At 36.1% G+C, this 24,488-nt stretch overlaps 1 protein-coding gene and 1 long non-coding RNA gene across 5 annotated transcripts in view; one reads left to right on the top strand and one right to left on the bottom strand.

Moving 5' to 3' along the window:
- Positions 1-9,767: 9,767 nt before the first annotated feature.
- On the bottom strand, positions 9,768-12,068 carry LOC128607321 (uncharacterized). The gene is made up of 3 exons (XR_008385847.1): positions 11,794-12,068; positions 10,903-11,031; positions 9,768-9,877 (listed from the first exon to the last, which is right to left on the bottom strand). It is a non-coding gene; the product is annotated as an uncharacterized LOC128607321 (long non-coding RNA).
- LOC128607320 (alpha-2-macroglobulin-like protein 1) overlaps positions 10,996-24,488 on the top strand; it is a 14,294-nt gene continuing 801 nt past the window's right edge. Inside the window, exons 1-20 of one of the 4 annotated variants that reach the window (XM_053624054.1) lie at positions 10,996-11,122; positions 11,484-11,553; positions 13,032-13,164; positions 13,249-13,474; positions 14,035-14,161; positions 16,373-16,494; positions 16,584-16,635; positions 16,946-17,026; positions 17,536-17,712; positions 18,155-18,236; positions 18,679-18,835; positions 19,341-19,415; positions 19,571-19,733; positions 19,977-20,170; positions 22,339-22,554; positions 22,681-22,799; positions 23,176-23,284; positions 23,461-23,526; positions 24,228-24,333; positions 24,473-24,488. The exon at positions 24,473-24,488 is cut by the window's right edge and continues 801 nt beyond it. In XM_053624054.1, the coding sequence (XP_053480029.1) occupies positions 11,532-11,553; positions 13,032-13,164; positions 13,249-13,474; positions 14,035-14,161; positions 16,373-16,494; positions 16,584-16,635; positions 16,946-17,026; positions 17,536-17,712; positions 18,155-18,236; positions 18,679-18,835; positions 19,341-19,415; positions 19,571-19,733; positions 19,977-20,170; positions 22,339-22,554; positions 22,681-22,799; positions 23,176-23,284; positions 23,461-23,526; positions 24,228-24,333; positions 24,473-24,488 (2,243 nt within the window). In that variant the 5' untranslated portion in view covers positions 10,996-11,122; positions 11,484-11,531. Of the gene's footprint in view, positions 11,356-11,483; positions 11,554-12,836; positions 12,893-13,031; positions 13,165-13,248; positions 13,475-14,034; positions 14,162-16,372; positions 16,495-16,583; positions 16,636-16,945; positions 17,027-17,535; positions 17,713-18,154; positions 18,237-18,678; positions 18,836-19,340; positions 19,416-19,570; positions 19,734-19,976; positions 20,171-22,338; positions 22,555-22,680; positions 22,800-23,175; positions 23,285-23,460; positions 23,527-24,227; positions 24,334-24,472 lie in introns of those variants that run through there. The other 3 variants (XM_053624053.1, XM_053624055.1, XM_053624056.1) reach the window with 3 other exon arrangements.

Consider the following 24,488-nt stretch of genomic DNA (forward strand, 5'->3'; position numbering starts at 1 on the left):
ATAGAATAAAACGAAAAAGTTCATTTTACCCAAATACATACCAATAAATAGTAAAACAAGAGAAACTGATCATATTGCAGTGATCTCTTAATTTTTTTCTAGAGCTGTAGATATTTATGACAGTAACGCTCAAGTTTGTGCCATAAAATAAATATTCTGATATTTTATATATATTGTTTTTTTTAAAAAAAATATAAATTTATCTGTGTTTTACATTCCTATGTGAAACTGTTAGTTCTTTTTTTTATCGAATGTTTTATTTAACTGAATAAACTACGATAACTAATGATAACTAAAATTAAACCGATAAGCTGGCATGTGATGTGTTACATACAGTCCAAGGCCGGAAGAAGTGATACAAGAGGATGATGCTCACAAAACACATTTCGCACCAGTAAGAACACTCAAAACATTTTTGGGTGGGGTTTGGGTTAATAAATACCACAAGGGCTCTAAGATCATCTTATCTGGTATGACTGTGCTTGATTCTGTTTCAGGATGGGCCCTTATGGCGTGATTTCTTCACTTTTCTTGCTTTTGCCAAGCATCCTGCCACAGGTGACATCCAGTGACAGGTAAGATCCTTTAGAATTTTTCAGATTTCCTCTTTTTATTATGGAGAGATTAAGGGTGCAACTGACATGTTTTGTTAATACTGTATGAATGAGATTTCCTCAGAATAAATGCCAAAGCTGTCAATCTGCAGATTCATTAAGCAAAGTGGTTTGTTGTTCAACTTCATTTAAAAAAAGAAGAAAAAGAAGATGGGTCAGTGTAATTATCAGTGTATTAATTTATATAGATATATAGATTATGTGTTTATATGTAGCATGAATATTGTATTTGATAGTTTTTTCTCACAAACCAAGAGAGTATCATATACAATGCACAAATACACTTATTCTTTCCATTTTAAATAGCCAGTTCATACTCTGCCATTGTCCGGTGTAAAGGTCCTGCTGATTAACAGCATGCTGGACACTCTCCAGTTACCCCAGACCAAAGTTGAGAAAGTTGATAACCTACTGTGTTAACCTTTGTTAAATGTTTGTACAGCAAATATAATAATAATATTACTAATAATGAAATAAGTAAATAAATAAATACATAAAAACCGACTATGCTTTAATTTCTTGTTAAAATAGTTTCATATTATTATATTCAGAACCTCATGTTCAGCTCCTTGTACCTTGAGAATAAAAGTCATTTTAGTATATTTTTCATTCCCTCTGTCATTCACTCCTCATTTTCCTGAGGATTTTCACTCTCAGTAGCATTATTCATGATGATCAGCACTGATGAATGCAAAGAGAGACTGGTGCTACAGTTCTGTTATATTAAAACATAAAAAGATCACCAAGAACAATAGCACAGAGCATCACCACATAGAAATCCAAATTAATTTGCTGTCTTTTTTTTTTTTTGTCTCTGTTCAGTGTTTACTTGTTGGCTGTGACCTCCAAGGCAGTAGGGGGCACTACAGAGACACTATGTGTCACGGTCAACCCCTCTGGACCTGTTTCACTAGTAGTGACCATGACGCATAAGCACAAGAGCGTTATTCTTCTGAAGGAAAAGTTTATCAGCCGCGAATATCACCGCTGTATCCCATTCAAGGTCAGATCTGTGTAATAGTGTAACAGTCATAATAGTGAAATGTAAAGCTTAGTGACTATTTACTGCTTAAACCACTATTACTACTACTGCTAATAATACATAATTTTATATCTTAATAAGTGCATTATTAATGTAATAAATGTTAGAAATTATTATTATTATTATTATTATTATTATTATTATTATTAATTTTTTCTAACAGGTTCCTGTTGTAAGGGTGGAATCAGTGGCATGTATAAAGATTCAGATTAAAGGGCCAAAAACTTCCCTGAAAAAGGACACAAAGATCCTTATTACACCTCCAGCAGATCTGATCATCATTCAGACAGACAAACCCATTTACAAACCAGGACAAAGAGGTACTCTACTAAACCAGGGGTCTTCAATCTGATCCTCATAGGACTGGTGTGGCTTTGTTCTTGTTATCACTTACATTAGAGCAGCAAGAAGCATTCGTCCCCTCACCATTTCTGTTTTTCTTTGTTATATAACATTTAAAAAATGATTTGTTTATTATTATTATTATTATTATTATTATTATTATTATTATTATTATTATTATTATTAACAATAATAATAATAATACTGTAAATCACCTGTTAAGATAGAAATGATATATTAGAATGAGCACATAAATATAAACCTGTGATTTTCATTTGCACTATTATCAGAGCTGCTGAATCAGAATATTCACCAGCTTAATCTCTTGCATGGACAGTATCACTTTCCTCAGTCGCTAGTTCCCATTCTTCTCCCAATTCTCCAGTCCTTCTAGCCATTTTTAAAATTTTTATTGTCATTTTAGTGTGTGTCAGTGTTTGAACCTGTACAGAGTTGTCACTTGTACATCTGCCTTTCAATACCAGTTACGCTGTAAATGATTACATTTTCCCCCCGCAGTGAAGTTCCGCATCGTGTCTCTGGACACCAATTTCCTCACCTACGAACAGGCGGTTTGAAAACTTTTATCAGTTCCTCACCTAGAAAATACAGGAGCACTTTCTATGAATGTAGTTAAAAAATAAATAAAAAAAAGTAATTAAACCAACAATCTCATCTCATCAACACTGAATTTGGTAACACGGATAAAACACTGGCAAATTGCTGGGTATTTTAAACTGTTCATGGTTATTATGTAGGTTAATAAATTTTGTTTCAGAAGCATCTTCAAGTTCAACCTCATGGCAGGTCAAATACATCAACTTAATAAAAGAATCAATTAATATAAAATAAAATGACAGTATTTAGCAGTGAACATGCTTGAAAAAATATATATATTTTTTGGAGAATGTATGTAGCTCTAACTGATCCTTACTATTTAATAAGTATATTTAAAGAAAAACAACAGAGCAAAATTACTGAAATAACCTAGGAGAAGTGTAAATATATAATGCACATTTAAGGAGTGTAATGAATAAATGAATTAATGAATAAACAAATAAATAAATAAATTCCAAAAAAGAAATTCCAAGGAATTATACGTGAATTATGATGATTTATGAATGGAGGATTTGTAGAAAGTGCTGCTAATATACATTTACTGTATGTGTACATTATACATTTACTTAATGTGATTATAAGAGCTCTTTTTTCTTTTTGTTTCAGTTTTGGGCAATAGAAGTGCAGGTACTGTGCCACGGGAAAAATTCATCACTTGTATTCATGCCATGCTTTGCCTTTAAAATAAATTTAATCTGAAAACTCTTCTGTTCTTATTTTAAGGTCCTAGGGAACATACTATAAACATTGAAACATGTTATTTGCTCATTTATGATTCATATTTTAGGATGTAAGAGTAGTGTGTTAATTCTGTTGATTGATTGGTTGATCGATTGTTTTTTTTTTCAGGACCCGAACTCAAACCGCATTGGTCAGTGGCTGAACGTCTCCACACACAGCGGTCTTGTGGATCTGTCATATCCCATAAACTCTGAGGCCACAAAAGGATTTTATATCATCACTGTCCGGGATATGGAAAAAAATGAATACACACAAACCTTCCAAGTCAAGGACTACGGTCAGGCTCAGTTATTATTAATGTACTTAAAATACCAAATATATCTAATCTGTATTTTAGTGATAATGTTTTGATGAATACTGATAAAGATATGTTATTTAGCTTGATTGTTTCCTTCATATTGCTCTGAATTTAATATCTCAACATAATGAAATGAAATGTACAATATAAATATCAATATGAAAAAATGGATGACTTAGAATATTCATTTGAGTATTTGAAGCAACCTACTGTAAGCTACATCGCCACACCACATTGGGATGGGGCCAGAGCATATTACCACATTGGACACAGCCTTCGCTAATTATGTAACGGTGGTTTCTAATAACATATTCTTACCTCACCAAGAAACATCCTGCACTTTCACATAAAAGAATTGCACATACTGTGGGACATAAAACAATGATGCACATCAACTGCCAAGATGTAGTGCTTGGACCCCTTTTATTGCTGCAGATATTATCATTTAAATGATGCATAATGAAAATATCTTGCATAAGAACACAGTTCTAATTGGAAACTACTGCATTTTAATGCTGTGTTACACCATTGGTTACAGTTCTGCCAACATTTGAAGTGACGGTACAGCTTCCTCCAGTTATAACCATCTTGGACACATACGCCACACTGAAAGTGTGTGCAAAGTGAGTGTTCACTACTTAATGTTCTGTTCCATCACTCCGTACTCTGATTTTTTTGAACAACACAAGTGTAACATATTAAAATAGTCACTGCACTGTTAATCTGACTTGAATCATCATTATGGGAAAAATTTAACCAAGCTTGGAAATTCATTGTGGAATTACAGTATGTGGGCTTTTTGGATTTCTTCACTTTGTTAATTTTAAAATATTTTTCCATTCTTGACAGATATCCATATGGAAAGCCGGTGGATGGGACGGTGAAGGCCACCGTCTGCCATGTCAGTTATAAATACCGGTACTGGTGGTTCCCGCCAAGAATCACACCACCAGACATCTGCAAGAGGTTTGAAATGAAGGTTAGTCATTTTTACTGTTAAATCAACAGAAAATGCTTGTAAGTGAAACTGTTACACACTCATAAAGACTCAACATGTACATTAAGTTTCTCTTAACTTAATCACTATTTGGATAGGATTAATTTTCCTGACACACAAGTAAGATGATGAATGATAAACATGGTATAAATGATCTCTGTATAAACTAAAACCCCTGAAAGTGTTGTCGCTCTGTTGTGGGTGGCTGTGGCTCAGGTGGTAGAGCAGGTTGTCCACTAATTGTAGGGTTGGGGGTTTGATTCCCGGCCCATGTGACTCCATGTACCGCAGTGTCCTTGGGCAAGACACTGAACCCTAAATTGCTCCCGATGGCAAGCTTGCACCTTGCATGGCAGCTCTGCTACCATTGGTGTGTGTGTGTGAATGAGACACAGTGTAAAGTGCTATATAAGTGCATGCCATATGTTCTTTTAAACATAGTCTATTTTATTGATTTGCATTTTAGACTGTACTTCCATTTGGTTTCAGCGGGATACAGTAAAAAATAAACATTTACTGAAGATGAGTAAATAACCTCATTTATTATTATAAAAATTATGTCTATACAAGTTTGATGTACTAGTGACTAGTGTTGGTTAGTTACTTTGTTATTTTGACTGTGATTCACTTGGCCAATTTAAAACCTTTCACTTTTTCCCCTGATAAAGCCCTTTGTTGAGTTGGAAGTGTGTTTTGGATCATTGTTTTGCTGCATGATGAAGTTCCTCTCAAAGAATTATTTTGTAAATTGGCAGACAAAATGTTCCTGTAAACTGAGTTCCATCATCAATAAAGATTACTGAGACTGTCCCAGAAGCAGCCATGCAAGCCCAATCCATGACACTACCTCCACCATGTTTCACAGATGAGCTTGTATGTTTTGGATCATGAGCAGATCCTTTCTTTCTCCGCACTTTGGCCTTTCAATCACTTTGGTAGAAGTTAATCTTTGGTTCAAGAACTTGGCTTATCTCTGTATTTCTTTGCAAATTCCATTATGGCTTTATGATTCTCACTGCTGATGAGTGCTTCGCATCTTGTGCTATGGCTCCTATATTTCTGATCTCAAAGTCTTCCTTGAATGGTGGATTATGATACCTTCAGCCGTGACTTGTGGAGGTTGGTGGTGATGTCACTTATTGTTGTTTTTGGAGTTTTCTTCACAGCTCTCACAATGTTTTTGTCATTAGCTGTTGCTTTCCTTGGCTGACCCGTTCATTGTATGTTGCTCAGTGGTTTCTTTCTGTATGTGATTATTTTACAATCCTGAAATTGTCTTTGATAAATCTTTCTTGCTCATGTTTTCATTGAATAACTGTTTTTTTTATTCTTTAGACTGACAAGAGGGGCTGTGGAGTACACATTTTAAATCTGAAAGAATTTGCATTAACCGATTCACGCTATGAAGATTCAATAATTGCTCAGTGTGAAGTGGAAGAATCTGAAACTGGTGAGAGATTACTATTAATGTCATCATTATTATATAAATACATGATTTATATTAACACTTTTTATGTGTTGGTCATTTAGACCAAAAACTGCAAACATGATGCAAGTACACTTCTTGAATATTGAGTATTGGCAAGAAAAAAGACATTTCTGAAGCCTAATTCTAGACCTTTTAACTAATTTTAACTAAATTGGCAGATTTAGAAAAAAATTTTGCCAACAAAATAACATTTCTAACATAAAAAAATTAAAATTAAACTAAATATACAAAAATGTTGTAGTGCTGGAGCACAAGCCTAATGTATAATAACAAATAATGGAACATTATAGCTACCAGCATTGTACAAAATCATACATTGTTGTCCGTAGTTTTCGCAGCCCGATCTCAAAGACAAATCAATTTCTTCCTCTGTGAAAAGGTCTAAAGGTGAAAATGAACTTATTACAGATCCAAACAATGTCTTCTGAGGTGGACAGTGTGTATTCATTTATTCTCCAGATGGCACAATTATGTTACTTGTTAGCTACATTACATTCTTAGCTCTATTTTAACCACCACTGTAATTTTAGAGTTGTGTTAACTCTGTGTTTATCCTGTAGGTGTGAATCTGACTGGTTCCAGCAGCTCTCCTATAACAACTAATATGGTCACAATTTCATTTGAGGATTCACCAACAGTGTTTAAGCCCGGAATGGCATATGAAGGAAAGGTAATTATGTTGTTGATCATTAATATAAATTGTTTTCATAAGCATTTTATATAGGCTTGGCTAAACATACATATCAACACTAAACTTTTAACTTTTCTAGCTATCTCTCATTATGTAGCACGGTAAGAAAGTGTGATAATCTTAGCCTAAATACTATATCGTTTTCTTAAAATCTAGACATGTTTGTTACATTAGGTGAACTATTTAATGATGTATTTAAATCCAGTACTCAATGTCACTACCGGGTTAGCTAATGTTTGGATAACGTTTATGTTGTGCATCGAAAACTAGTAGATGATTATACTAACTAGCTAGCTAACATCAAGTAAGCTGGTTTACTACATAATTCAATCCAGAACATCGGTTTGCTATTTAATATTGTGTAAACTACTTTGCAGTTATTAGCAGTATTTTGTGCTATTTAAGTCGAGGCCATTTTCTTCTCTCCATGACAAATTAATTGATTTGATGTTTTTATTTATGGCATTGTCCCCTGATATTCCTGTCCTTTTTCATTAGATTAAAGTGATCAACCCAAAGTCCAATCCTGTAGGAAAGAAAGTAGTCTATCTGACTGTAAGTTATGTTAATAATAAACATTCAGTCCAGAAGCTGGTTACAAATAACAAAGGGATCGCACAGTTTTCCCTCGACACTGAACCATGGGGTCCAGTTGAGGTCACTTTAGAGGTGGGTGGAGTCTTTGTTTTTTCCTTTTTAAAAACCCTCACAATATATATATATATATATATATATATATATATATATATATATATATATATATATACTTTATTTTTTTTCTCTATTTTTTCTTTTCTTTCACATAGGCCAAGTATGAAAATACTAGAAGACCACGTGTATATGGGGGGAAACATCTCGTACCATACTACCCCACAGCCTACCTCAGTCTTCAGCCTTTTTACTCCAAGAGCCAGAGTTTTATTAAATTGATGAGCAGTTTGATGCCTTTCAGCTGCAACAAAAATGCCGTCATCAGGGCTCAGTACGTGATACACCAGAGCGCACTCAGACCACACCAGAAGACCTTAACCTTCTACTACATGGTGTGTTTGGCTTTCACTATAACATTATGACATGGGATTATAATCAAGAAACATTGCAGCATGAATTGACTGTGTTGACTGTGTTCATTTGTTTTAAGTGATGTTTACATGAATATAACCGAAAATGAGTACTTACTCAAAGACTCTTCTTTCATTTCATTTAGAAGTACTTGTTACAAGTTTTAAACATCATGATTGATTTTTTTTTTCTTTTACCCAGAAATATAATTTAATACATTGCAATTTATGCATCTCAATTTTACTGGGTCTAGGTGATGAATAAAGGACATTTGGTTCAGCAAGGACGTATCTTAGAAGCCATCCACCCTGGAAAAGGTGCATTAACATCACACCATCCATCAACTCCAAACTCCCCACAACTTATTAAACCAATATAATTTTTGTAATTAAAAGTGCTGGAAAACATTATATTAGCTATGTAGCCGACCTTTTTATTGGAATCTGTTTTTAAGCAGCTTTTTTTTTAAATACTTTTTTCCCCAACTTATATGAATCTCGTAATGGAGCTGTGTTCGTGGCCAATGCACATGGACTCATTTTGTTACATTTTGTTGCAGAACACAGGGGCAAGCTTGTGGTTACTCTGAAGAAGATGCTAAAGCTGACTCCGGTTGCACAAGTGGTCCTGTACACAGTCCTTCCCAGTGATGAGGTCGTGGCAGACAGCAGGAACTACCCCATTCAGCTTTGTTTGGCTAACAAGGTCAGAAATTAATACCTTTCATACCTACATATCAAAACATTAAATGAAATGCCCCTTTCCAAATATATATGTAGACATAACATGCATTTTTCCACACAGACAGGATGGCAGACAGAGATTAATTTCAAAATGATCAGACTTATGACAGGGAGAGGGATAAATAGCTAAATGCATGGTTGATGCAAAAATATGTTCAGCATGTCAACTGGGTAAGAAGTTCCTCACTAGGCTCCTTCCATCACTCAACAATATCCCCAATAAAGGTCAACACTTCCTGGCACTTGCTTAATAAAGCTTGCTCATGGCCTGCCTCTCCATCCTGAGGTGCCAAAGGGTATGGGGAAAATTATTGTTGGTACCTGAAAGCCTTTTTCCTTTCCAAGCTGCCCCACAGCCCACAGCATTTTTGCCACAGCCCTTCTAGCTCTGTCATACTTATCACTTGAGTCAGAAGATCCCTCTGTGAGCATGACTTGGAAGGCCTCCTCTTCAGCTTGCCTGCTTACCATCACCGCTGTTGTGGGCCACGGTTTCTTGCAGCTGCTTCAACTACTGATGACATGAATTCCAGACCATACGTTCCTATTGAACATAAAACAGTCCCAAAGTCAGTTTTCATTCCAGGATCTTAGTTAGTCTAAGATTGTTCATTACATGTCTGCCACCCAACTGCCGTTTCACCTAACTACCACCATTTATCTTGGAGGTGGTAAACCCACAAGATGGTTCCAAATGACCATTATGGGCTAACTACATTGACTCTATTGACTCATCTTGCCCCAACCCTGACTGGCTTCCCAGTCCCTGATGATCAAATGCATCTGCACAACACAATCTTACCACGATCATGCTTCAAAGTGGGAATGGTGTTCTCAGAGTGATCAGTAGAGTTGGCAAGGCCAAAATGATTCATTGTTGAGTTATTGAAAAATATTAGCATTTAATAGCATGACCAGCCATCACTGTGAAGTAAAAATAAAATTATTACATTTACCGCGATGGTACCTATAGATACCCCACCCTGTTCTGAATGATGAGTAAAATGATGCACTTGTTTTTGATAAATGAATAATCCTAGGTTCTTGGTTTATTTATTTCATTTTTTGTGGTCTTTCAGGTGTCTCTAAAGTTTTCACATCCTACCGAGGTTCCTGGTGGTAAGGCATCACTGTTGCTGAAAGCTGCTCCGGGTTCTCTGTGTTCAGTGAGGGCAATAGATGAGAGGCTTCTGCTGCTGCAACCAGATAATGAGCTCAACATCCAATCGGTGCGTTCTAACTGAGAAAATGTCCTTGAGTTCAGTCATTTTGAATGTGTAGTAATTTGCTGCTGTATGTTCAAGTTCCAGAACTGGTACAGCTCATACTTGAAACTAAAGCCCACATACACATTAACTTGAGCAGGTCTCAAGTTAAGGATTGCTGTGCTTTGAGACATGCACTATACCACTATGCCACTGGAGTGGCTTCATATTGGGCAGGCACAGCTACAAAGCAGTGTTGGGAAAAGTTGGGAAAAAACAAACAAAGGGGATGCCAAAATGGCTTACTCAAAGGACACTGTATTCGATTGAGTTTTTCAGAACAGCCGCTCTCACTGTGTGCTGCTGCTACCCTCTTACAGTTTTCATTTTCCCCCCATACAATTACATGCCAACGGAGATGTGTTTTTTTTTCCTGAATCTTTACCAAAAACAGTTTCTTTTATTTTTTTTCCCCAATTATATATTATTTAACATCATTTTCTGTCAAGACTGAATAAACTACTATTCTTCCATTTATTGTATCAAAGAAACATGCAAGTAGACATTGCATGTATTTTCAAGGCAACTATAGTTGCCACTATACCTAAAATGTGAGGTGGAATTTTTAATCATTGAATAACAGAATTTAATATCTTAAGCTGCAAAAGCCTTCACTATTCACTTAATAAATCTGTTTACATGAAATGCTGTCCTGTTAAGGTTAAAGAATAAATAAATAAATAAAATCATTTATTTATTTATTTTTAAGTTTGTCTTAAGTCTAATTAATAACTTGCACATATGTTCTTAATTGATTTTTATTTATTTTTTTGACATTTGTACTTGTAGCTTAAAGTGTAAAACAATTTACATTTAAATGATTACATTTAATGTAAATCATTTAATGATTACATTAAATGATGTGATTACATTTAAATGTCTGATTTTGCATTTAAATGCATTATTTTTTTTTAAAAAAAATACTATTATAGTATTGGTAATGGACTTCTTATTCCTCCTTTATCATTTTACAGTGTTAGGATCAAAGAGATCACAATACCAGTTTTTATGAAGAATGATGTCACACTTCTTTATTCCAGGTGTTCAACAAGCTGCCTGTACAGGTGTTATCAGGATATCCGTACCAAATCATTGAAGAGAATTCAAAACGTTGCTGGGGCATCCCCCCCTTTAGGAATATACGACTTGCAGCATTAGTGCAAAAACCAAGTGTTTATTTTCAAAATTCTGGAAAGGTGGATGTGTACAACACCTTTAAAGTAAGACATTTTTTTTTTCTTAAAAGTACAATTTAGTGTAGGATTGTTATCTGGCAAGTAACGACGATCAGTTATATAGTACATCACATTCTGAATTCTGTATTCTGATTGTTCAATGGGTGTTAATTAATCTTCTATAGCAGTAGCTCTGACAGTAGTGCTTCATTAATACTTCATTGTTTCTGTAGTTGTAACACGTACGCAGCAACTTGTATGTCTGGTGAAAATTACATGTGAATAAACTCATTGGAAATATATTTACTGAAAAAATGTTGACGTGTTCAATACTTATTTCCTTCACAGTATGTGAAATGAGTATTTTTTTGCACATGAAATAAAGTGTTCCATTTTTTTCTCTCAGGATATTGGAATCAAGATTCTCACCAATGTGAAAATAAGGAAACCTTGTATGAATGGTTTGTGGTTAAGTGGTAAGTGTTTTTCCCAAGTCAAATTTTCTCTTTGGCTTGATACATGTTTGTTACAGTTAGGTCCATAAATATTTAGACATTGGCAAAGTTATTGTTAAATTAAGCTGTCTACCCCAGTCAACAGAGTTGAAATTAAATCATAAATATAAGCTCAAAGTACAGAATTTCAGTTCTGAAATTAGTTATTTGGAGTGTATTTAAGATAAGATAAAATAGCCATAACCAGACGCTGGGCTTTACCCCTGGTGATGATCTGCCAAGTGATGTTCTACCAGGCCTACTACAGCTGTCTTCACTTCCTGCTTGTTCTTGAGGTCTTTTGTCTTGAGTCTTACCTTCAGCATGTGAAATGCAGATCAGTTGGATTCAGGTCAGACGATTGACCTGAACATTCCACTTGCTTTCCTTATAAAACACTTGGACTGCTTTCAGTATGCTTCGGATCATTGTCCACCTGCCGTCCAATGGGTTTTGAAGCATTTGGCTGAGTGTGCATATAATATAGCTGTATACACTTCAGAATTCATCCTGCTGTTTTCTCAGCTGTTACATCATCAATAAATACAAGCGAACCATTGGCCACTATACACTGACAGCCATACATGCCCACACCATAAGATGAGGTGGTATGCTTGGGTCATGAGCAGTTTCTTCCCTTCTCCATACTCTTCTCTTCCCATCATTCGGGTACAAATTGATCTTTGTCTGATCTGTTAACTCTATGTTGTTCCAGTTTTTACAACCTTAAATGCTTTTGTAGATGATTTTTGCAAATTCTAATCTGGACAAGAAGTTTTTGAGGCTTTTCAGATATTCGGGTAAAACCTCTGTATTTACTCAAGTGAAGTTTCTCTTGATTGTTAACTTTGACCCAGACACGCCTAGGAGGGTATTCTGCTCTGGCCCTTGTTGTGAAAGGGTTTTTCTTCACCGGGGAAAGAATTCTTCTGTCATTCACTACAGTTGTATACTATGGTCTTCTGGGCCTCTTGGTGTTCCTGAACTCAGCAGTGCATTCTTTCTTTTTAAGAATGTACCAAATAGTTCATTTGGTCTCACCTAATCGTGTTGCTGTCTCTCTGTTGGGTTTGTTTTGATTTTTCAGCCTAATGTTGGCTTGCTTCACAGTTTATAACTTTATATTGAGACTTAACCTCAACAGATTCTAGATGCAAATGTCGCACTTGAAATAAACTCTGTGCTTTTTATCTGTTTACTTGTAAGTGACATAATGAGGAAATAACATACACCTGGCCATGGAACAACTGAGTCCAAGTAGTGTCTTTGAAAAGGTCTTTAAAAAGGGACCAAATTCTTAAACCTTTCAACCAATTTTAATGTACATACCTTTAAATTAAAGCTGAAAGTCAGTAATTTTCATTATTTATTTATTATATAACAACTATATAATATCAATATCCAACTGTTTATGGAACTGAATGCATATTCAAATTCAGCCCCACATTTTGTCCCACTAGCAGCGACGCGACTCATGTTTGACGATTTTGAGGCCAAAGAATCCATTTCAATTGCCTCAAGTTCAAATCAACCACTTGTTACCATCCACAAATATTTCCCAGAGACATGGATCTGGGATCTCGTTTCAGTCAGGTGTGTATGTTGCTTTAAGTGGATTTTCCATTTTAATTCAGTCATTTTTCTTCAGTAATTGATTTGTTGTTAATTCTTCTGCAGTCAATCTGGAGCACTGACCATTAGTAAAACCGTCCCAGACTCCATCACTAAATGGCAGGCTGGCTCATTTTGTACATCACCTGTTGGGTTCGGACTTGCCCCGAAAACTACTCTCAAAGCCTTCCAGCCTTTCTTTGTCACTCTCACCGTGCCGAACAACGTCATCCTAGGAGAAGTGTTCACCCTTAAAGCCACCGTCTTCAACTACCTCCACAGCTGTATAGTGGTGAGCTGACATGTTTGGTTTAATTATAAATTTTCTCAAATCAAATATTAATTTTCTCTTATATAGTATGCGTACTACTGAATCAAGCATTAAGAGAACATGACATTAATATAGGTTTATATTTCCTTAACAGTTTCTGCAAACAGAAATTTCCCAGCTTACAAACTGTCACTAGATTTGATAACTTAAACCCATTTAAGGTTTTTTTTTAAATAGCTTAGCAATAAAGCTGAGCTTTTTCCCCCACATTAGCAACTCACACAGTATTGTCCCTAATAAGCAATTAAAAATCACCATTGTTTCCCAATGACAAATCACTGATCAACACAAATATTCCGACCAGCGCACTTCTTCAGAAAATCATTATTCATGAAACACGATTTGCTACACAGGTGATCGTGATGCATCCACCTCATCTGGTGACTTCTAGTGACTTTTAATCAGGCATTAGTTACTTTTCTCTGAAAAGAGTCAGTAACGCTGGTCACGCAGCTTTTCCTTGAATATGGATCAACTGAGCAAAAGTTTTTTGGTTAAGTTTTCCATTCTGTGTGTTAAAGGTGAAGGTGACTTTGGCCAACTCACAAAAGTTCTCAGCGAACAAGTGTAACGGCTGCCAGTACACAAAATGTCTGTGTGCTGATGACAGCCGGACCTTCTCTTGGACCATCACACCACTGGTTCTGGGTACGTCAAACTTTAAAACTTAAAGCTCACTGTAAATATTAGAATGGGTATAGAAAGATATAAATGAATATAACTGTTATTTTGTTTCCAACATATTTATTAATAGACAATTTAACAGACAATTGTGCATATCAGTGGCCTCATATTATAGTTACATTTTTTCCACACAATTTTCTGTGGTGCTACACTATATGGCAAAAAGTATGTGGACACATGACCATATATGGTTCTTCACGAAATTGTTGCCACAATGTTGGAAGCACATAATTGTTTGGAAGTGTTTAGACTTTGTATGCTCTACCTTTACAATTTACCTTCACTGGAACTAAGAAGACCAAACCTGTTCCAGCATTTCAATGCCCCTGTGCACAAATCCTCACAGCCATGTTCTAACATCTATTTGAAAGCATTACAGAAGAGAGGAGACTATTACGGTAGAAATCATAATATTAATGCCCATGGTTTTGGATCATAAAGAGTCTCATGCAGTGCATAAAATCATACAGATACATGTCAAGAGCCTCAGGTAATGTCTACATCAAACATCAGAATGAGGAAAAATATGATCTCTGTGTTATGTGCCAGATGGGCTGGTTTGAGTATTTCAGAAACTGCTCATTTCCTGGGATATTCACTCGCAGCAATCTTTAGAGTAACTGCACAAGTTTATAATTGGCTGATTGGATAGCTGCATAAATGAGCAGGTGTACAGGTGTACCGGTGTTCCTTTTAAAGTGGATATCACGGCAGGCAGAGGCGGATCGATCTATAAACAACATAAACAAGAGCAGGCAACATCAAAAATAGTGAACATCTGGAAACTCGTCCTCATCTGGATGACAAGGAATAGTGCAACATGGTGCAATTGTGTAAACAGGAAATTCATTGTAGTTTTTACATGAAGTCTATTTTGTTGAAGTTATCAACTGTTCACTGATGGAGACGACTGCAAAACTGTTTGGAACAGTTACAGTGATAAAGCTATCACGGTAATTGTACTCTTAAGCCATTGTAGTAAAAACTGTTTATATCGAGTGCAGTCTAAAGCCATCTTCAAAGTTTTTATGTGGTACCATCCTCAGTAATCTCACTGACGTTTTGTTGTCCATTATCAATAGATGTGTTATTCCTCTGTGAAAAAAAAGTAGGTACACCTTTGGCTTTAGAAGCTAATACGGCCCCCTTTAGCAGAAACAACTTCTTATAGGCATTTTGCATAATTGTCCACCAATCTCTGACATTGGTTTGCTGGAATTTTTGACCACTCTTCCATGCAATATTCTTTTAGTTGCAAGATGTTTGAGGATTTTCTTGTATGTTCTGCCTGTTTCAAATCCACCCCCCCCCCCCCCCCCAAACACTCAACATTTCAATGGGATTCAAAGACTCTAAGGCAGCAAAGCAACTCCAAAACATAACATTTCCTCCACCGTGCTTCACAGTTGGTATGAGGTGCTTCTCCTGAAAAGCTGTCTTTTTAAATCTGCGCCACTTGTCGATTATTTTCCTTACAATGGAATGATGTATTTCAAATAATTTGGAGGTTTGTTTAAATCCATTGCCAGACTCATAGGCATCCACAGACTTTTTTTTTTTCTGAAAGCCTTATAAAACTCTTTAGACCTTGGAATGATGATACCACACACCCCAATAGCAAAGGGAACACCAGACGCTAGATATGAGAGCGGTGTAAATAGGACGGGCTCAACCTGCACTCCCTAAGCAGGTTCTAACACTGGCACCCAATCTTCAACACCTGATTCAAATTTTATGGATTTGAAGGTGTGATAAATGCAAGGGTGTACTTACTTTTTCCATGTGACTGATCTGTTTTGTTGTTGTTGTTGTTAATTTAAATTGTGAAATGGATTACAAAATGTCAATTTTATGTGTCATTTGATAGAGTGTATCACTGTTATTAATAATATCTATTTAATATCTATTAACCCTATACAATTGATTAATTTTAAAGAGGATCAATTCTTTGCTTGTCCAAATATGTCAAAAAAGCCAACAGTTTCCATGGGGTGTACTTATTTTTTCACATGTATTTGTGTGCCATGTGTGGATTAAAGTGTATTGGGAAAATACAATTCTGGGTGTACTGTAGATTTTGAAAAGGGGATTAACATTAGGTTTGTTATTGAGAATAAACTGTAGTTGTGTGTGTGTGTGTGTGTGTGTGTGTGTGTGTGTGTGTGTGTGTTTTAGGGGAGGTGAGCATCAGTGTGACAGCGGAAGCTGTGCAGTCGTTGAATCTGTGTGGGAAGAGACCAGTTACTGTACCACAGAAAGGACGCATCGATTCGGTTATTAAAAAACTGCAAGTGCTGGTGATTACAATATTACTACTAATAATTATTATATTAAAAAATAATAATAATTAATAATAATTATAATTTTTTCTGCGGCCATTTTTCAGGCTGAAGGAACCAAACAGTTTAAAAGCTACAATGAGCTTCTCTGCCCATCAGGTGAGACACACATCTTATTCTTTCACCTTGTTTATACTGTACATTACAGTGAAGAAAGTGCTTTGTACAAAAAGCCCATTTAAATCTTAACTGTTGATTATCAATCAGCTCTGTTGGATTTGGGCTGGAACTGAATTTTAGAGGAAGGTAGATCTCCTGGAACAGGTTTCATGGACTTTGCCAGAGTCCTGGACTGTCTGTGATTTCACTGCTCAAAAATACCTGAATCAGGTGGAATTACGGGACACAGCAGTGGTTCTGTACGGTTTGTACCACATTTAATTCCATGGTTCTCTATCTCTGTTAAAAGATGTGGTTGAGAAGACGGTCTCACTAACCCTGCCTAAGAATGTTGTGGATGGTTCGGCCAAGGCCTCAGTCTCTGTGCTGGGTGAGTCATAGACCTGCTTCGATTTCATCAGTTTACATCATTTTGATAAATATATGGCATCAAGATAAGTTTATAAATGAGGCAAATCATGTGTGAAGATGATATTGTTATAGGTTGAACTTTAACGTGAATTAAAAAAAAAAAAAAAAACGCTTCTTTTTACCATTTTGTTCAAGTCATTGATTAAATTGTGCATGATTTATCATTATCAATCACTTTTTATCCCATCAAATGCAAGAACATTGTTATTTTTTTATTTTATTTTGTATACTTTTACTTTTGAAATGAAAACCTTCAGTAAGATGGAAACCAAATGACCTTTAAGAGTTCCTCCAGAGACAAACCAAACAACACTGAGCCTTTTTCTAAGGGAGCGTGGCATGCATGTCATGTTTAACAAGCAAATGCACAGAGACTCCGAGTAGAAAGCTTTTGTGATACCCATTAAGCACAATTCAATCAAAACTAAAGACAAATGATAACACAATGCTAATATCGACTTTCTGTAGGAGATCTGATGGGCCGAGCTCTACAGAACCTGGCGAGTCTCCTTGCGATGCCGTACGGTTCTGGAGAGCAGAACATGCTGCGCTTCGCCCCTAACATCTTCATCCTGCAGTACCTGGAGAGCACCAACCAGCTCACGCCCCAGATCAGGAGCACAGCCCTGACCTACCTCGTGAGCGGTGAGGACTCCTCTCTGTAGAATCGAGGATTACAGCAAGTGCACAAAAAGAAAGATAAGGCAATTTATAAATTTACAGAAGAGTGCAAAATCCTCGGCCGTTTAACAGTGAACAAATGGTATGGCCCGTTGTGGGGGTGTTCAGCAAGTGGCCTTCTGAAATGTCTGGTATTGCATATTTTACTAATTTATTGTTATGTGTTAAAATTATTTAGTATGTCTAATGACATTTTGTCTTCCCTTTCTTTCTTTATGGAATATAAAATCTTAATAAAGGGAGTCCAATCCTCTCAAAACCCCTCCTCTGAATCACGGGGCTTTAGTGAATTGGTAGAGTTATCTGGTGTTTGGAAATTGGCATTAAATAAACTAGGATAAAATGAGGTAGCAACTAATTGCATAATAATTTACACAACTTTTTGTGTATCTCATCTTCTGTTCAGGATATCAGAGAGAACTGACCTACAAACACAATGATGCATCTTACAGTGCTTATGGGATGGACGATGCATCGGGGAACACATGGTGAGTTCCAAAGAAAATAGACTAAATTAACAACTTACATATTTACACATACTATATATAAAAAGCATTTAGACATTCAGCAAGAAATACAGAAAACGTATAAAAAAAAAAGTCTCCTAATTGCAAATCAACAAGAAATCAGCAGAATCTACCAATGAGCTGTATGGCAATACGCTCTTAAATACACTGAGTAATGATCAGCAAACAGAAATTCTGTTCGAATTTAGATGACTGAGAGAGTCTTAATGTCTGGAATGGATTAGGAGTTGGAGCAGCACGTCAACCTTCATTTCAGTCATGAATTAAAACATTAGAAGCTGTTCACTGTTAAATATAGAAGTGTAACAGAACATAAAAGAGTCCTACTATGTAATTTTGTATCTTCCAAATAAAGACTGCAATTCTGACTTGTTATCTGGAACCGTTGTGTTTGTGTTCTCAGGCTGACGGCGTTCGTGATGAAGTCTTTTGGACATGCGAGGAGATACATCTTTATAGATCAGGTGTTTGTGAATCAGGCGAAGGCCTGGCTCGGTCATCGGCAGCAGCGTAACGGATGCTTTGCCTCAGTAGGACAACTCTTCCACACTTCCATGAAGGTCAGGAGACCAGTCTGAGTCCAATATAACATGCTGTTTGAGGAAAATAATTAACAGCAGGTGGTGTAATGAAATGGAGTTAGTGCGACAACCTTAATGTTGATTATTTTCTTATAACAGCACGTTTTATTCTTCTTATAACACTATATGGAATTAAAGATAGACACTTTTTATCAGCTTATAGTTACATTTACTGTTTGTTAAACGAGTTACTTAGAGTTACGCAGCTTGTCATGTTACTGAGTAAACTCCTCGGCTCTGAAGTTGTTCAAAAAATTTAAGTTACAGCTTTACCTAACTGTTACAAACTGGCACTGACACTGGAGACTCCTTCCATAAATGTTACATAAACTTCTCCTTACAGAAAACTTCACCATACTGTATCAGTATTTACATTTTGACCAGTCAGAATCCAGAGTTCAACAGCACCGGGGAATAATATTTAACTCTCTCTCTCTCTCTCTCTCTCTCTCTCTCTCTCTCTCTCTCTCTCTCTCTCTCTCAGGGAGGGGTGAATGATGAGGTGACCCTCTCTGCGTACATCATAGCTGCAATGCTGGAACTCAATTATACAATTACAGTGAGTGAACTGTTTCAGTGATGAAATTTGATCTGATTTTGATCATTTACAGAAAACATTTTACAAATATACTAACAAGCTAGACACATAAACATTAGCAAGCTTGCAATAGCTGTTTAATGTTTAAAATCACTTTGTCAATCTACATACGGCAGGATCCTGTGGTGAAGAAGGGTCTTAGCTGCCTGAGGAATACGTACACTCAGGTGAACGCCACCTACGCCAAGGCTCTCCTCTTCTACACGTTCACTCTAGCTGGAGATCAGGCGATGAGGAACACCCTCATTTCACAGCTGAATGCAAAGGCCATATTCTCAGGTTTGATGCTCCTACATGTATTTATTAAATAAAAATAAAATAAAAAAAAAAAACTAAACAAAACAGATTAATCTCTCAGAGAACTCTACACTAAAAGTGTAGTAAACGTGTATGCCAGGCTTTAGTAAGTCAGTATATGATTGTAATTCATAGAGATTATTTATGTTGACCAAGGAGCTGTAAAAATCCATGAACAGATGAGTCAGTAACATGACTCGAGTATGTGTCTAATATCTCCCTCAGGAGGCGGGAGGTACTGGAGCAGAGTGAATAATGGGTCTGTGACGGACTCTTTGGAGGTGGAGATTACCTCGTATGTGCTTCTGGCTCTGATGTCTGGACCCCAGCTGTCCGGGTTTGGTCTGGGCTACAGCTCCAGCATCGTCCGTTGGCTTTCTCAGCAGCAGAACGCCTTCGGGGGCTTCTTCTCTACACAGGTACAAACCTTTATCATATCAGTCTGCACTTTTTAAAAGAGCTTGTCTTTCCAAAATTTAACTTCATACCTTTTACTCAAAAACATGATTGACCTGTTACACCCTTCAGGCTACATGCTAAAAGCACCTGCTTATTATTTTACAAGTGTTGTTCAAGAAATAACTGTGTATGAGGCACATTCTTTAAATTGTACTGCATTGAACTGCAAAATGAAAGGAATAACTGGATGTAATTTTTTTTTTTATAAATTTGTTCTAGTAGCTAAACTACTGGTGTGTCCCAAAGTCTAGGTTGTAATTTTTACATGCTGTATCATCACAGACGGTAAGTTTTAACGGATACTTTGAATATACGGCAGAAAAAAAAAAATCAGTTTATGTTTCAAGTTCAAAGTCTAATGTTTCACTTAGTTAACACTGTAATTTCTCCCACACTCACCTTTATCACTATGTTACAGGTATACAATTGTTGCTTGGGTTACGTCTTGCTCTTTTCCAGTCACTTTGCATTTCCCTGCTTTGTAGCCAGTATATTTCTTTTTTGTGTAAATCCAGCACTATGCTTGCACAGCATAAATGTAGTTCGGACCTACGATTTTATTTCTAATCATTACCATGGGTAAATTTTAACGTGGTAACACAGCATTGCACAGAGCAGTGTTTTAGAAATGTGACTGTATATATCCTATATATATATATATATATATATATATATATATATAGGAGTCCAGCGTAGGTGGGAACTCCTTTAATACTGTTTAAAAAGCAACTCAGGGAAATTCCTCAAGAAATCGGGTGAGAAAATGCCAAGAATGCATTTCTGGAAATTCTAGGCAAAAAGGGCGTCTACTTCGAAGATTCTAAAATACTCAATTATTTTGATATATTTTGGATTTTTATCACAACATAATTCCCATAGTTCCATTTGTGTTATTCCAGAGTATTGATGACTTTATTATTATTATATAATGTGGAAAAAAAATTCAAATAAAGAATGAGTCTACACTTTTGACCGGTAGTGTATATTTAAACATTTAGCAGAAGCTTTTATCCTTTTGTCCAAAATTTTATTCTGAATTGTAAATACAATTTTTAAATGAATAAAAAATAAAATAGAGCAGTCTTTAACAAATACAGCGGTTTCTGTTTAAAGTTAAAGTATATGATTACTCATTTAAAATTAAAAAAAAAAAAATAAACAGCTTTTGTTCAGAAAGTTTAGACAGAAATATTTGAGAAGTGTCTGTCACTGTCAGCCATGTTGGACTGGGAGAACAAAAATCCAAATAATGTTTAATACTGTAGTGATTTAAAGGTGTATAATATATATGTAAGGGCACATATTATATATGTATATACAGTGCCCTCCATTAATATCGACACCCTTGGTAAATATGAGTAAAGAAGGCTGTGAGGAATTGTCTTTATTGTTTAACCTTTTGATCTTTTGTTCAAAAATTCACAAAAATACTCGACTCTCATGGATATTGATTAATTTCAAACACAACACAGGTTTATCAAAAATAACCTTTGTTAAATAGAATGAAAATAAATGGGCAAATTCCATTAGTCATTCATCGCAATGGGAAAGACCGAGGAATATAGCTGTGATGTGCAGCAAAAGGTTGTTGAACTTCACAAAAGGGGAAGTGACTATAAGAAAAAAACTCAAGCATTGAAAATGCCCATTTCCACCATCAGGGCAATAATTAAGAAGTTCCAGTCAATTGGAAATGTTATGGATATGGATATGGAAATTCTGTATGGAGGAACGGTCTCAGATCCCTTGCCATGCATTCTCCAACCTCATCAGGCATTATAGGACAAGCCTCATAGCTGTTATCTTGGCAACGGGAGCTAGCACAAAGTATTGACTAAAAGGGGGCCAATAATTGTGAAACACATATATTTAACGAAGATATACTTTTTTATAAACATGTGCTTTGTTTGCAATTGTTTGATATCCATGAGAGCGGAGTATTTTTGTGGTTCTTTAAAACAAAAGATCAAAAGGTTAAACAATAAAGACAATTTTCCACAGCCGCCTTTACTCATATTTACCAAGGGTGCCAATATTAGTGAAGGGCACTATATATATATATATATATATATATATATATATATATATATATATATATATATATATATACTCTCTTCCATCCATACAGGACACTGTCGTGGCTCTCCAGGCTCTGGCGAAATACAGTCTCGCCACCTACAGTCCAGCAGGAGGTGTTAATGTTACTATAACATCACCATCAGGGGTGATTACCACGTTTACCATCAATCAGAGTAACAGGCTGCAGTATCAGAAGAGCAAGCTGCAGGAGGTTCCTGGAGATTACAACGTCAAAGCAAAAGGGAAAGGCTGTGTGTACGTGCAGGTCTGTACATCACCATTTCCCACATTACTTACTCACTTCAGTTCCTTTATTAATTAAGCAGGCTCTCAGAGGGTCAGTTTGGGTAGATGGGTTGTGCTAATCGTATGGTTTTTTTTCTTCTTCTAGTTCACTTTGCGCTACAACATCCCTCCTCCTCCTGACCGCTCTTCATTCATCATCTCGGCCTCAGCGTCTGGAATCTGCAGGGTCCCAAATCAACCTCTGGAAGTGACCATTACTGTCAAGTGAGTTCTACTGCAACTCCATAATCTACAAGAATGAATCAAGAATAATCGCTGTTAGTACATGCTATATAATAATAATAGAATTGATTAGAAGTGTTTACGTGCCTTAAGGACAAAATGAGGAACACAAAGGAATTTAATTGAGTTATCTCTTGTAGTATAAAAAAAAAGAGTCAATGTATAAATTTAAATAATAATTTCAGTTTCATCGTTAAATAATAAACACAGTGTGAGGATAATGTTAGATTAGTTTATCATAACTTCCAGAAGTTACTTTTGGAAAGCTGTGATGATTGTATATGTAATGTGTTACTCAGGTACTTCAGAATAAATGAGGAGAATGTGAGTGATTAATGATTTTAATTTTTAACTTCAGGTATAACGGTCAGCGTTTGGAGACCAACATGGTGATCATCGATGTCAAGCCTCTTTCAGGATTCAGGGTGGACACGACGTCTGTGCAGCTTGTGAACAGCAATTCAAACGTAACGTAAACCTTTAACTGGAAGTGTAATGCATGAAGACTGATCTAAATACTTATAATACACTTACTTATATGTTGTTGAGCCATGGTGAAACCGACCCATTGTTCCAAACATCAGCTCATTGACCACTTATCATACTGATGGTTCAGTTTTTATTCTGATCATCTGTATCGCAGTCAAAGAATGGAGTTGTGAAACGCGTGGATCAAATTGGGTGCAATGCAGTTATCTACCTGAATAAAGTAAGAACACACACACACACACACACACACACACACACAAACACAAAGTTTACTAAAACACTGGATTTGTCTAAGACCTCATTAACCCTCACGTTCAGGTCATTTTAGATTTAAATTTAAACCAGAACAATACAAAACATTTTTTCATGCTTGGGTCTTCATTCGGTTTTCTCTAATGAACATAATATCATTAAAAAAAGTTTGTTAGCTTCCTATTAGGGTTCTCGTGTGGGACTTTTACTGATAGGCAAACACCCTGAACACGTAGAACCTATAAAGATTACCCCAGAGAGCTGGCAGAAGAATCCCTAAGGGTTCTAAACAATACATGTTCATGTCATCATTTACATTATAGCATCTACAGTATAAACAGTCGTTCCCTCACCGGCGTCCGTTTTCTTATTCAGCCGCCATTTTTCTCCAAGTTATTAAGACAAATAAAACACAGCTTGTCACATTACAGGAAAACCACAAAGAGTAAACTCTTCTGTTCTATAAATGTCAGAACGCTTACAATTACAGCTTTACCTCTGAGTGTAATAAAGTGCGGATAAAACGTTAAATAAAATAGATTTTAGTTATTGCACCCCGTACTCCTGCAGGGCCGTGCAGTGGTAGTGCAGTAAAATTGAAGCATAGTGTGGGTTTATTTGTACGTTGTGAACAGAAATAATTTTGTTTAATATCTCTGTGGGATTTAGCTGCGAAAAGGAGAGGAGAAGGTGTACACCCTGACGATCCCGCAGAGGGCTCCAGTGGAGAAACTGAAACCAGCTGTTGTGAAGGTTTACGACTACTACGAGACCAGTACGTGATCTGTACTTCTTTATCAACCAGTAAAATCTCTGCATTGTCCAACACAATTACAGACAGAGCTCACAGTGTATCTGTGTCTTGTTTCATACGAAAACTAAAGTCTTATTTCTTTTCTTTTCTTCTTTTAAAGGGGAGAAAGCTGCAAC

The sequence above is a fragment of the Ictalurus furcatus genome, chromosome 5 (assembly GCF_023375685.1).
Source record: "Ictalurus furcatus strain D&B chromosome 5, Billie_1.0, whole genome shotgun sequence".
NCBI classification, from domain to species: Eukaryota; Metazoa; Chordata; class Actinopteri; order Siluriformes; family Ictaluridae; genus Ictalurus; species Ictalurus furcatus.